The 13,964-nt window shown below is 54.7% G+C and overlaps 1 protein-coding gene and 1 long non-coding RNA gene across 3 annotated transcripts in view; one reads left to right on the top strand and one right to left on the bottom strand.

The window, feature by feature from the left end:
• Positions 1-2,759: 2,759 nt before the first annotated feature.
• LOC111772514 (uncharacterized) lies at positions 2,760-6,170 on the bottom strand. The gene is made up of 3 exons (XR_002806414.2): positions 5,973-6,170; positions 5,310-5,541; positions 2,760-4,611 (listed from the first exon to the last, which is right to left on the bottom strand). It is a non-coding gene; the product is annotated as an uncharacterized lncRNA (long non-coding RNA).
• A 58-nt stretch (positions 6,171-6,228) lies between these two features.
• Positions 6,229-13,964, top strand: part of RP1L1 (RP1 like 1) — a 124,578-nt gene continuing 116,842 nt past the window's right edge. Inside the window, exons 1-2 of one of the 2 annotated variants that reach the window (XM_023636251.2) lie at positions 6,229-6,720; positions 10,266-13,075. In XM_023636251.2, coding sequence (XP_023492019.1) covers positions 6,483-6,720; positions 10,266-11,191 — 1,164 coding nt within the window. In that variant the 5' untranslated portion in view covers positions 6,229-6,482 and the 3' untranslated portion in view covers positions 11,192-13,075. Of the gene's footprint in view, positions 6,721-10,265; positions 13,076-13,964 lie in introns of those variants that run through there. The other variant, XM_023636250.2, reaches the window with a different exon arrangement.

Below are 13,964 nucleotides of genomic sequence, written 5' to 3'. Positions count from 1 at the left end.
CCCTCCCTCCCTTCCTGCCTTCTTTCCTTCCCTCTCTCCCCTTTCACAGAGTGCCCGTTATGTGCAACACGTTATTTTAGGTTCTGGAGTGTCAAAGATGAGCGTATGAACCATGTCTTTTATTGTCTGTATTTGATGCTTTAACATCTGGGGCCTCGCCAACCCTGGAAGGCCTGCCCCTCCCAGGACTTGCCAATTCCGAGAGATAGTAAACAATTCCCCTGCTAGTATACTTTTCATGTACAAACCTGTAGCCCATACACCTCCTTTAATGGGTTCTTGCTCTCAGGGCCACTATCCACCTGTCCTAATCACCCCAGGGCCAGATACCAGACAACTAGGGACAGCCCCTGTGCCCCAGAGCCCGGCCAAAATATTCAGACTAGCTGATCCTAGGCTTGCTTCCCCTGCCCCGCCCGTTCCTTCCCAAGGAAACTACAGTAAAGGTCTTGCGCGCAGTTTCCCCCTCCCAGTGCTTCCCCATGTGGCCCCATAGCATGGTGTGCCCCTCTCGGGAACTGGGAATAATTAGCTTTGCAATGGCAATCGTCTCCTGATCTGTTGGCCTTACTGTACCTCAAATTTTCTATGACTATACTATATTTTAAACCAGAATGATCCTGGGTCCCTGCCCTAAGGGAACTTACAGTTTAGAGCTGACAGGGAGCCGTGAAGTGGTAGGGCTGGTCACACTGCTTCGTGACGTGAGCCCAGCTTATGCAGCTGTGGGCACTCTGTGACATCCCAGGCAGCACGCCCCATCTGTGCACTGTTCTGTAGACGCGCTGTACTTCAATGAACAGTGTATTAAAAAACAAAACACAAAGTAATGGTAGTTTGAAGCCCATCCATTAAAGCAATCTCACAAACTAAACAAATATGAAGTGTCGTCGGCTTCTGACACCAGAGTTGTCGGCTGGTGACAAAGCACCGCATGATCAGATCTCCATCAGTGCTACCTCAGGCTGTCAGTCATTACCCTGACACTGTCTCCCCAGAAATCAGACATGTGTACAGACAGCCTAAGAAAAGACCTAGTTTCCATTTTGTATTATTTATGGGTAGTTTCTAGTCAGTTTCCCTTCCTCCCCTTAGGCATTTGGAAAGAGACAATAGGATAAAGAGATAGAAACATACCCCTTGAACCAACTGTTAGTTCTTTCTTGTAATTTGCTGTTTTTTTCCATCTAAATTTTCTGAAAGTTTAGCTTCTGACCAGCTAAATAAAGATCATTTCAGTGCACATACGCCCTTACAGAAGGAAAACTGATCACTGCGCAGAGTGGAGTGAGAGAAATTAAGGTTGAGAAGGTTTGTTCTTGACTCGGAACTCTCCTGGGCCTCAGTGCTAGGGAGACGCAGACACAGATCCCAGAAGGAGCATTTGCTCACCTCGGTGCTGCCCTCGAGATGCACACAACACGGACACGTCCTTCGTCTCGCTTGCCTCACGAGGCTCTCCACCCAGGGCAGTGGCTAAGTGACGTGCTCCGTGGTGCATAGCCATTACGGCGGATGGGACTGGACTGTGTCTTCTGGCTCCAAGTCAGGGTTCTTCCCACCATCCATTGTGAGACAGGATTAACCAGAGGCGAGCGTACAAGTGTAGAGGGGGATTCTGCAGTGACCGAGAAGTCGGCTCTGGGCAGTCCCAAGAAAACTTGGGTTCTGTATTCCAATGTTTTGTTACTAAGTCCCTCTTACAGAAGGGTTTTGATGTTGTCAGGGAGTCCACACTACCCACATTCAGGAACAATGTAGTCTGAAAACCCTATTTCTTTTCCCCTAGTCCCCTGTAGAAAAGCTGTTAAACGTAAGATCCTCATAAGAAACTCTGTGCAGGTGTCCTTGTGTCCTGCTTGCCTCCAGTCCACTCGGGTAAGCCTACATCTTAAACCCCTGCTGTGTGGTTTAATAACCCCCCAAATTAGGGACCTTGGTGAATTTCTCCTAAATGACTATGAAGAGATTTCTGGGGTTAAAAGAGAGGAACTCTGAGTGCAGCCTCTGAGAGGGAAGTCAGAGCTTCTGGTTGTTGGACCAGCCTTGAGTGGTGGGGAGAGGGCTGCCGGCACGCCGGGGCCAGAGCTCCTGCTTTCCAGCATGCACCTCACCCGGGGCCCATTTGCTTTTCACGTTACCTTGAACTTCAAGCACCCTTTGGATGAGGAAAGGTCCAATGGAACTTAGAGAGATCAGACTGGAGAGGGCACAAGGGCAGGGGGAGATGCAGAGGCTGGTTGAAAACCTTCTCTCTGGCCTGGGGCCCTGGTGAGGACTGGGCGCTGACCTGGGGCAGCCCCGGAACCAGGGGACAAAGGCATGAGTGCAAGAGATGTGCACTCAGGCCTCTGCTCTGCCACTGGCATGCTGCCCCCTCACCTGCCTCATCGAGGAGACAGCTTAGTGCTGTGACTTGGGCTGCCTGCTTCACAGAGGGTTGTGTGGAGGAGCCAGTCAGTGACCTTTGCAGAGACTGTCAGTCAAGTACAGATAAATCAGTGTGAGCAAAGATGACGGTGGTGATGATAACTTTGACCTCTAGCCTGGTGTGAGGGACAAAAAGCATCAGCAAAACACACACAAAACTTGCAGACACAAGGGCCAGGAGCTGAGGCTCCACCAGCCCGGTGCCGAGCTCTGGTGCTAGGGCTGCAGGTCTGGGCAGGGAATGTGTGCCAATTCCCCTCCTCCTTCCCCTAGACTCACCAAAATTCTTCAGTTTGGAATAGCGTAAGGAAAGTTCCTCCAGGAGAAAGTTTTGGAGACCCAACCCTATTAATTTTATTAAAATTTTCATCCATTCTTTATTTTATAACATTTCACAGTTCTTTAAAGCATATGAGGCGCTTTCACATATACTATATCAGTTATCCTGTATTATGCCCATTTTACCCGTGAAGAATCTGAGGCTGAGATCAGGTAAATGGACTACCATCACACTGCTAGTCAGTTGCAGCAACTTACAAACTGACACACGCAGGGGAGGTTTCTGACATCAAGTGCTGTGTTCCTGGAAACCGATGTTCAGGGAACTTTAGAGCTAAAGACAAAAGATGGGAGGGAGGGGGGAGAGAAGAAAAGGGAGGAGGATGGGCAAGCAGGGGAGAGAGGTGGTGGGAAGGAGGGGACGGGAGGAGAAGGAGGGAGGGAAGTGGGGAAGGAGGAAAGGAAAAAGAAAAAGGAAAGAAAGAAAAAGTCATTTAAGAAAGAGCGACAGCGCAGTTCACGCAATACACGCGGGAAGACTAAGCTCACGTCTGTTTGCGGTGCGGTCAGCTGCGTGGTGCCCGCGCGGTGTCCACTGTGCCCCCGAGTCATCACACGCGGACCCACCGCTCCAACTCTGCTTGTCCCCTGTCGTGTCTGTAGGAACCCCCATCCCATCCTTGCCTCAGGTGCAACCACCCGCGGGACCTGGCCCCGCAGCCCCTACGTCTCCACGTTCGGTGCTTGCAGATTCAGGACCGATGAGCCTCTGGACCGACAAGTGGCCGCGGTGATGGGCCCGGCGCTGGCCAGAGCAGGTGTCAGGGATGCCGCGGTCAGCACTAGCCTTGGCCCTTTGGCTCAGCCCCCTGAGCCCAGGGCTTCGGGGACGCTTGGGGTCTAGGCGGAGCTCCGGAGGACTGAAGGTCACAGTGACCAGAGAAGCAGCAGGGTCACAGCGACCTCGCGTCCCTTAGCGCCGCCCGCAGCAGGGCAAGCTCGAATGAAGTTTCCCAGGTGAAGCAATGCATGGGTGCAAATTAATTTTAAAAAGAAGGAATGGAGCAAGCAGAAGAGCCCAGGTTCCCGCGTGCAGGCAGCTCACACACTTGTGCGACGCCCCTGCTAGCTATGTGGCCATTAGCGCCCAGGTCCTGGACAACCCAGGCTCGCGCGCTCTTTCTGGACGAAATGCAAGAAATTAAACAATTGGAAACAACAATCACAATACGTATTCCCTCTGCCTCCGCCCCCGCCGTTTTCTCCATTTTTGCCATCGGTCTCTGGAATCCAACTTGACCGCTCTGCGCGCCCCCAGGCTCGCGCATCCCCCTAACCCGGTGCTCGGGCGCCGCCGCACTGTGTGTGCGCTCTGCTCCGGAACCACGCAGCGGCGGCGCCAGAGGCCGGAGGCGGGAGTGGAGACGTCTGCGGCGGGCAAGGGGGCGCTGTCCCCTAGAGGCCTCTGGAGCACTGGTGGGGTTAGAAAGGGTCGGAGTCGGGTTCTTTCAGGGCCCTTCATTGTTGTGCCAAGTCCCCGTACAGGGATCCCTCTCCCTGCCCCCACCAATGAGATGCTCTCCCTTGGCGGGCGTGGCCCGAGCTCCCCGCGGTTCCCAGAGCATTCTGGCCTGGGGATTCTTGAGGGATTTCTGGCAGAGGGGTCCAACACAGGAAATGGCTTAGGCTTCCCGGAGTAGGGAAGTCCTCCTAGACCGCGGACACATTCTCTCCTCATCTCCCCAGTGCCAGCCAGCCCCGACACTCCACCTTGGGCTCCAGGATGCTCTCCCGGCTGCGGGGCACCCGCTTTCCAGCCAGCGCCGCGCCCCGCGCCGGACAGCGGCCCGCGAGAGCCGCGGGTGGAACGTGCGGGCCTAGAGCGCTGCTCCTGGATCCTGGCTGGAGGGGAGAGGAAAACTAATCAATCTATTTTATGCGGAAAGCCTGTCCTCAGACGAAAATTACCAGGGACTCTATAGGTTAAAATTAGGACTTAAAAACGGCGAAGTTGCGTTTCTCCATTCACATGCCCCGCCGTGGGGCCGTCCGGGAGTGCACGTTGCACACAAGGCGCGTGTGAACCTAGTCACTGACCTCTGGGACCTTGAAACTCAGACTTAGAACTAATGGGCTTTATGTCTACAGTTTTATCACATCAACCATCACGTACAGAGTTTGAGCTTTCACGTATGTTATCTCACCAAATCTTCACGACCACCCTGTGAGTTCAGCCTTATCATCGATCTCATTTTAGGATTAGGAAAGGAGGCCTAGAGAGAGAGCTGACTTGCCCAGAGTCACGCATTAAGTAACCCAAACACTGACGACAGGTCCTGACTCCAGACAGCCCAGTCCCCCCATGACAATACTACCTCCTTTCAGGGTCACCTCTGCGGAGCCCTGCACAGGGGTGGCGCTCAGTAAATATTTGTAGATTGAATTCCCGGATCTAGTCAAGTCTTCGGACGGCCGTGTTCGATACAGTAGGTTGTCTAAGCCATATTTACTCACTCATTTATTCATTCACTTATTCGGCAGTTCCTAAGCGCCTACTGTGTGCCGGCGCTGATAAGAGCCGGAGGAACAGCCCTACTCACCCGAAGCAGGGTGACGCGGGAGCTGTCCTTGGAGGCACGGGTTCGTCCGCGAGGGACCGCCGTGAGCTCTCAGCTTGCAGCCCTCCGAGCTGAGCGCAGGCGAAGAACCTGCAGCCCCCTCTACCCAGGGGAGTCAGGATGAGGGGCACTCAGGAGCTCCCAGGTCGTGTCAAAGCCATAGGGCACGCGGGAGGGGAGGGCCGGAGCGACTCCACTCCGAGCAGTAGGAGTGCTGGTCGGAGGAGAAAAGAGAAAATCCGATGAGAAGGGAATTCCGCGAGAGAAGAGCTGGGGTGGGGGGGAGGGCCGGGGAGCTGAGACCCGGACACCGGAGACTAGGGTGGGGTGGGGGTAGGGGTGTAAGAAGAGAGAAATCAGATGGCAGAGTGAATAAAGGAGAACTGAGAACGCGGCCCCGCCCTCCCTAGAGCCAGATGCTACGGGGCGCTGAGGGGCCCCCGGGTGGGCAGTGCGTAGAACCCGATGCTGGATCCTGCTCCAGCCCCTGCCGGCGTCTGGCCGCTGGAGTTGGTTGGGGGCGAGGTTGCTGAAGCCCGGCGCATTTTAGAAAAATGGTAGGGGTGTCCTCTTAAGGACGGTTCACGGGCTGCTCTGGGGGATTCACGGTCAAGGTTCCCGGCGCCCAGGCATTCCCAGCGAAACCTGTCGGCTTCGGCACCCCGTAGGATTCCACGCGCGGGGCGCGTTGGTGGAGTCTGGCCAGGCGGGACGGGGCTGGAGGCCGGTTCCCGCTCGCCAGCAAGGTGATTGCCAGCGGCGCCCGCCTCCCGGCTCTGCGGCACCTGCGCCCGGAGCGGGCGGGACGAGAGGCGGCCCCAGGGCGGCGGGGCGCGGATCCCCGGGGGGCACCCGGGAGGGACCCGGGAGGCCGGAGAGGCGGGCCGGGGGCGGGCACAGGGAAGCGGCCCTCCCCTCACCCCCTCCCGCAGGTCGGAGCGGGGACGCGGCGGCCCAGGACGCAGGGAGGGGGCCCGGGCCGAGACAGAGGGAGGGGCCGCGCCGCCTTCGAGAGTCATTGGAGGACGCGGCCGCCCGAAGCTGATAAATAAGGGGCCGGGCCGCGGCTGCCCGTCAAGTTGGACGCCCCGACCGGTGCGAGGGCCAGGTCAGCGCCGACCCGGCGAGGCGAAGCGAGGCGACCCCTGTGCGGCCATGGCCTCGCTGCTGGGAGCTTACCCGTGGCCCGAGGGGCTCGAGTGCCCGGCTCTGGAAGCTGAGCTGTCGGACGGGCTGTCGCCGCCGGCCGCCCCCCGCCCGCCAGGGGACAAGGGCTCGGAGAGCCGTATCCGGCGGCCCATGAATGCCTTCATGGTGTGGGCCAAAGACGAGAGGAAACGTCTGGCGGTGCAGAACCCGGACCTGCACAACGCCGAGCTCAGCAAGATGCTGGGTGAGTGAGCGGGCGGGGCGCCCCGAGGTCGGCGGGCCAGGGGCGCGGGCAGAGGTGGGCCTGGCGTGCGGGTCCGCGCGGGGAGCCGGGGCGCACGCTGTGCCGGCGAGGATGGGCATCTGTGCGAACATAGGTGTGTGCACGGTGGCCCGGGTTCAGAGCAGGACACCTGGGCGAGGCCCAAAGTGAAACCGCACGGCCCGCCAGGGTGGCCGGGAGGCCCACTCGCCAGGGCAGGAGCGGAATTTGGGGCCCCAGCGGCCAGGCCCGGGTCGCCTGGCGACGGGAACCTGCGCGCACCGACAGGCCGGGACGGAAACGCCGAGGGAGGGTGGAACCGGCTTTTGCCGGGAGGAATACCGCAGCGGGAAAGCCCATCCTTCCCTGAAGTTTACCAGGGGCACAATCGCAGAGGGAGGTTTTAACTGTTGCTAACGAATATTCGTGGAGAGACCTTGCGGGAGGGCATCCCCGCTTTAACTTAATTATCGAACCAACAGCAAGAGTCTACGCAAACAGACTCTATTCAATATCCTACTTCTCAATTGCAGGACTGTAGCTAGTTTGATTCTGATCCGTAGGGCGGCCAGTGAGGGTCTGTCCTGGAGCCCGCTGCTTCCCCAGTGCCGCTGCGCAGTCCCAGCAGGGGTGGCCGGACTGGGGACGGGGACAAGCCAGGCCAAGGCGCCCAGAGAGAGGCTGTTCGGGCACGTCCGAAACCCCGGAGTTGGGGTCGGGGTTTCTGTTCTCTCCCTTGTCGTGAGCTGAGCGTTTTCCCGCTCTGCCCTGCTGTCACCTCCCTGCCCTTCCACGCGGATTGTCTTTTCGTTCATGTTAACCGGTGGAAACCTTTCAAAGCACCGTGTGTGTTCAGCGGGCTCTGGGCCTTGTGAGAAGGGACAGTGTGTGGTCACCGGAGGCTGGCCCTGCCCTCCCCGACCCCACCCGACCCAGAGCGGAGCCGTTTTCCTTTTTCCGTTGGCGCTCTGGGCTCCTTCCAGTCGGAGCCGCGGAGGGAGGCTGACGCCCACCTTTTTGCTGGCTCAGCCGCAGGCGAGGGTCCGGCCTGGGGTCTCGGCTCTGTCAAAGCGGGTGGGGGAGAGCTGGTTTCAAAGAGCCTCGCACCGGCACAGCCTCTGCTCGCAGTGCCCAGGACGCGTTCGTGCGCCACTGTCTTAGGGAGCACCTGCCTCCATAAAAATGTTAGAAATCCTATTTTATACTGTGTTGGTATAAGGAGAAACATATTAATATATACAATAATCAGACATTTTCTTTGACCTAAAAATTTCTGGTTTTCTTCAGAACCGAAAACTCTTTTTTGTGGTCCCTTGAATGTCTTTTGGTGACCCAGAGCGCTGTGCCTGTGGCCCGAGCGCAGCTCTAGCGACCAGGACAGAGTGGGCTTCCGCTGCAGGCCCAGCCCGAGCTGGGAGAACGCAGGCTGGGAAGCCTTGCAGGATGGAGGCTGCCCGCTCAGGGAAAGGGCAGGTGAAGGGACTGAGGTGGCAAACACCTCCTGTGAGCTGATCCCTGTTGGCACTTTGCACTTGGGCTGCCAGAGGTTAGAGTTCGTTTTGCAGGAAAGACACTGATTCCTTCCTGCTTAACCACACAGCCCCTGGCACTGGGCAAGAGAAACTAACATGGTGTTGCTTTTTCAAATGCGGACTTTCTACTCCATAGGGAGCAGGGTAATCTACTCCCACCCCTGGGATCTTGCCCACTCCTTTCCTTTCTCACCCAGAAAAGGAAAGAGCTGAAGGTGAGAGTCCCGACTTTTCTGACCCCTAGCTTTTCAATCTTTAAATTAAAAACTTCACAAGCAGGACTAGGCTGTTTGGTGTATTATGTATAAGAAAGAACACAAAGACAGTTATACATTTAGTAGCATTTAAAATGAACCTATATTTTATTAATGATACCACATTCAGGTACACTTAGAAACTAGAGTCACATTTTATACTCAGTCCACAGACAGGGTGTGGGGTGCGTCTGGATCTTGGGCATCTTGCAACAACTTTGTAGCCTCACCCGCAGGCTGGGAACTCTTGACCAACCCCAAATCTGGAGTTTCTAACACTTTCCAGTTGCCCTTTTAAGTGACAGCTAATTACATTAATTGTCAATTCTGTCAGAATAGTTATAAACTTTCATCCCAATGGTAGAACACCTTTAATAGTCGCCCTTCTCCAGCCTCCTCTGAGGGCCTGGCGTGCAGAGCCAGCCAGCACAGGCACCGAGGGCGGCCGTGCATACTGCTCCATACTCAGCCCTGTGTTGGGTGCTTTGGGTAGATGTGGCCCCTTTCCTTACAGGGCTTGGGGGCCACCTGCCCTCTGGGCTAGTTGGTCTCAAACTTCAGGATATATTAGGGTCATGGGGGAACTTGTCAAAGTTGTGAAATCCCAAGTCCATCCTAGAAGATGACCGTTTAGGGGTTCAGAAGCGGCCTGCAGAAAACCTGCAGTCGAAGGGATGTACAGTGTACTGTGAGAGATGAAAGAGATGCTAGAGCGATTTACCAAACACACAAGCGAGTAAGGACGAATAGAAAATACAAGTGAAACCAGCATCTTAGCACCAGCGGGTACCAGAGTGGGATGCTTCTTAAGGAGAGAGTTGTGAGTTGGGTAATATCACAATATATTTTATAGCGAGGAAACTAGAGACCCAGGGCACGTAAGGAATTTGCTTCTGTAGGGAGGTGTCAATGGATGAGCAGGTGCCCCTGCCACAGTCAGAGGGTCCTAAGTAGATGGCTGGAAGCCGTAGCTTGTGTGTGTGCACGTGTGTGCATGCATGTGCAAGCCTGTGTGTGATACATACATGCATGTTGCAGGCAGATGCTAGCATTTTGGCCACTGTCAGGTCTTAATATGGCAGGGTCCTACTTGACTTTCAGATGTAAGGGACAATTGTCTAGTACCCTAAGTGAGATCCTGTAATTTACGTACATCTGTGAAACTATTGACTGTGCCCAAGTTCCCTCACAAGAAGGCCGGTGAGATTTAGGCCATAAATGAATATTATAGTATCACCTCCTGAGAGGCAGCGATAATCAATGATCATCAATGAAGGCAGAGAGTTTTCATTAAAATGATTAGGACTGGCCCTCCGAGGGTAAAAAGAGCCCAAATCAGTGTTGTCGCAGTTACCTGTTTTTGTGTTGTGGCTGACATTGGGTCAGGTGGGGCTTTCACTGTGAACCCCGCATGGTTTCTATGCTCATGTTATCTGGTGGCGTTGATATGAGTGGTGATGTGACTGTGTTTGTAGTTGGCATGAGATGGTTTTGCGGGATGCAGGTGGGAGCGGTGGCTTGGCCTCATAGTGCGGGCAGGATCTTGGCTGGGAAGAGGGTGCGGGGAGTGCAGTGTTGTGTCCTTGTTGGAGAGCTGGGGGCCAGCGGGTGGGGTGGGATGAGGGAGGGAGGCGGACTGCGTGTGCGTGTGGGATGCTTGGAGGCAGGAGTCTGAGCCGGGGCAAGGCCGGCCCAAGCAGCGCAGATGCTGAACGCCGCCTTCTCTGACTTGTGTGAGCAGGAAAGTCATGGAAGGCGCTGACGCTGTCCCAGAAGAGGCCCTACGTGGACGAGGCGGAGCGGCTGCGGCTGCAGCACATGCAGGACTACCCCAACTACAAGTACCGCCCTCGCAGGAAGAAGCAGGCCAAGCGCCTCTGCAAGCGCGTGGACCCCGGCTTCCTCCTGAGCTCCCTCTCCCGAGACCAGAACGCCCTGCCTGAGAAGCGGGCCGGCGGCCGCGGGGCACCGGGGGAGAAGGAGGACAGGGGTGAGTACTCCCCCGGCGCCACCCTGCCCAGCCTGCGGGGCTGCTACCACGAAGGGCCGGCTGGCGGCGGCGGCGGCACCCCGGGCAGCGCGGACACCTACCCGTACGGGCTGCCTACGCCCCCGGAAATGTCGCCCCTGGACGTGCTGGAGCCGGAGCAGACCTTCTTCTCCTCCCCGTGCCAGGAGGAGCATGCGCACTCCCGCCGCATCCCCCACCTGCAAGGGCCCCCTTTCTCACCGGAGTACGCCCCCAGCCCCCTCCATTGCGGCCATGCCCTGGGCTCCCTGGCCCTCGGCCAGTCCCCGGGCGTCTCTATGATGTCAGCTGTACCGGGCTGTCCTCCATCTCCTGCCTATTACTCCCCTGCCACCTACCATCCTCTCCACTCCAACCTCCATGCCCACCTGGGCCAGCTCTCTCCCCCTCCCGAACACCCCGGCTTTGACGCCCTGGATCAGCTGAGCCAAGTGGAACTCCTGGGGGACATGGATCGCAATGAGTTCGACCAGTATTTGAACACTCCTGGCCACCCGGACTCTGCCGCAGGGGCCGTGGCCCTCAGTGGGCATGCCGCGGTCTCCCAGGTGACACCGACGGGCCCCACAGAGACCAGCCTCATCTCCGTGCTGGCTGATGCCACAGCCACGTACTACAACAGCTACAGCGTGTCATAGAGCCGAGGCAGCCAGTCCAGCCCTGCCTTGCCGCCCTCTCCTCCAGCGCTCTGAGCCCAGCGGACCCCGCGCAGCTACCAGCTTTCCTCCAGCTGCCCCGGGGTCGCAGGTGTGAACTGCCAGCCAGAGGAACGCGGCTCTGCGGCTCCAAGCGCCCCCTCCGCCCCCTTCCCGGTGCCCCCACTCCCTGCAGCCTGCGTTTTGAGTATATTCCTTCAAATGAGTTTTCATTGGCTACAGCCTGGGAAGAGGGCGAGGTGGTTGCTGAAAGACGCTGTTTCCCGGTAGGTAGGTTTTCACTGCACTCTCCCCCCTGTCCCCGTCAGGGAAACAAACGTGTGAACAGCCCAACAACATTCGCGCCTCTCCTGCTTCGGACACAGCCGCTAGGGTCGGGTACCTGATCTTTGGGTCCTTCAGGTGGGGAGAGCCTGAGCTCGAATCCAGGGCCCCTGGATCCCGTCCCAGTTCTGCCTCAGAGGGCTAGTGAAGCCCCGACTAGCCTTTGCTCCCCTTCCAGTCCTTTCCCTCATCTGAGGTCCCTTCTGCTCCAGGTTTTCTGATTTAGGATTCTCTCAAAGCTAGCTAAAAGGAAACCAAAGTTTGACTGGTTAGCAAGCGCGTTAAAGTGCAACCTGGTGATAATTCAGTGTGCACAGCCCAAGGACGTGAGGCCTCCTGCACTTGCACTGCCTTCCAGAGTGATCCCAATCTTCCAAAAGGACTCTTGCAATTTGAGAAAAAAATACTCATCTTGATTTGGGAAATTAACCATTAGGGTTGACTGTATCACCGAAAATGAGATTGAATTCAAGCTGTTTTTTAAAAAATACGTTTCTTAGGTAAGTTATTTTTTTATTACACACACATTTCAAGAGAATATACACAGCCTGAATATATGTAGTCGGTGTGTGTGAGACACACACAGCACGCACGCCTTCAGGCACAATCTTAAATGCGTGTCTGCACCTTCAGTCAGGTACTCTTGTTGACGTGGGCAACTTCTTGTCAACTCCCTGGTCCTAATGACCCCAAGAGCAAGGCACCTAAAAGGAATTTCATCAAAGCAGCATCGCTTTCCACGAATGAATCAGCGTGTGTTGATTTCTTGAGCTAGGTTTCAGCACACCCTCCCTCCGCAGAGACGGAAGGACGCTCTTCCCGCTGTGTCGGTCTCCCTTCCTCCCTGTCCTGGGATTTCTCTTTCTCTTCTTCCTTCATTCTGGAAGTGGCCACTGATTCAAACACCCCCTGCCTGCACAGTCCCAAGCACAGTTCCTGCCACTGAGAAGGGCATTTGCTTTCCGCCCCAGCCTGCTGGTTCTTCAGGTAACATCTCCCGCCAGCACTTCAAAACAGCTTCCCCTCCGTCACACTTCCTTCCCAAAGAACAGAAGCGCACTGTGATCCACAGAATGGTTCTGAGCTCTGATCCACCCCAAAGACATTCCATCCTTCTCCCGAACCTCCTTTGAAGGAACATACCTGGCAGTGAGCTAAAAGACAGTTGTCTGTCTTTTGCTTCTAGTGTATTATTGCCTGTATGAACTATGTAAGTGTTTTTATATATTCTCCTATTATTTTCACCTTATATTTTGTATTGTTGACTCTTTTTTTTCCTTCCAAGGAGTCCAATTGTAAAATCACTTATAAGATATAATTAATCTTTATGCTGTTACTGTATATGCCATGGTAATAAATAGCAAGTCATTGACAATATGATTGTGGTGCAGTCCAGAATGTCTATTAATGACCTTGTAAAACAGTATCGCAGACGTTAAGCTAAACTGTTCCATTTTTTGTAAGAACTACACATGCTTTGGGACGGTTGTAGATATTGATTTGTCTAAAATATTTAATTTAAATAAATGTTTTGTACCATGACCATTTTATCATTTGAAACAGAGTTTTGCAAAAAGAAAAAGGTTTCAACTGAGGCATAGATATTATGCCCAGTGCTGCTTATAGTATTGGTCAAAATGTTTTCTATGCCAACTTTTTTATTTTAAAAAGTTATCTTGTAGGGGTGGTTTATTTTGTTTTATGAGTTATGGTAAAGAGAGAAAGCCTAATTTTGGACATTGGAAACAGTGTTGTGTTAATATTGAAAGAAAAGACTAATTCACTGCCTACTTGTGGAACAATTTTCTCCTCTGGATGACTTCACACTTGTAAAATGGAAGGAGGTGATTATCAGACTGTCTCAGGATAGGAAGTTCTGCCCAATTCTTTGCTTACTTAAGGCTACCACATTTTCTTCCTTCTTTTTGAAATAATCTTGAAAAATACCTAGATTGCCCCCTTTCCTATGCACTTATGGTTGTGGTATAACAGACAGTGTGGGCTCTCAAAATGTGACGGGATGTCGTGGAGAAGGCAGTGGAGTACACGGGTCAGTAAGTGAAGGATGTAATGTCCTGTGAGGTGTAGGATTAAAACCACAACCAAGGAATGCCTGGAAAAAACTGCCGATTACTCAGTCCCTTTGCAGGTCACCCATGTCTGGCTTCTCTCTGTGGGGAAGCAGTTGTAACTTGTTCAAGTCAAGGAGAGCCTGTGTTCTCCGAGGCCCTCTGGGCCAAGGAGTGGGTCTTGGGAGGGCCCAGATAGGCTTATGTTCATCCCTCAATTTGGATCATAATCTATAGTCATTACTTAATAGCACTTTATAGATGTAGGGAGTTTTACAGCAAGTTTTATGGGCTATTTCTCATCCACAGCCCTAGGTGGGGCCCCGTCATCCATCCACCCCATTGCGCTGCCAGGGACACTG

This window comes from Equus caballus, chromosome 2 (assembly GCF_041296265.1).
Source record: "Equus caballus isolate H_3958 breed thoroughbred chromosome 2, TB-T2T, whole genome shotgun sequence".
NCBI classification, from domain to species: Eukaryota; Metazoa; Chordata; class Mammalia; order Perissodactyla; family Equidae; genus Equus; species Equus caballus.
Note: the sequence above shows the minus strand (reverse complement) of the source record. Positions and strands in the feature narration are given on the sequence as shown.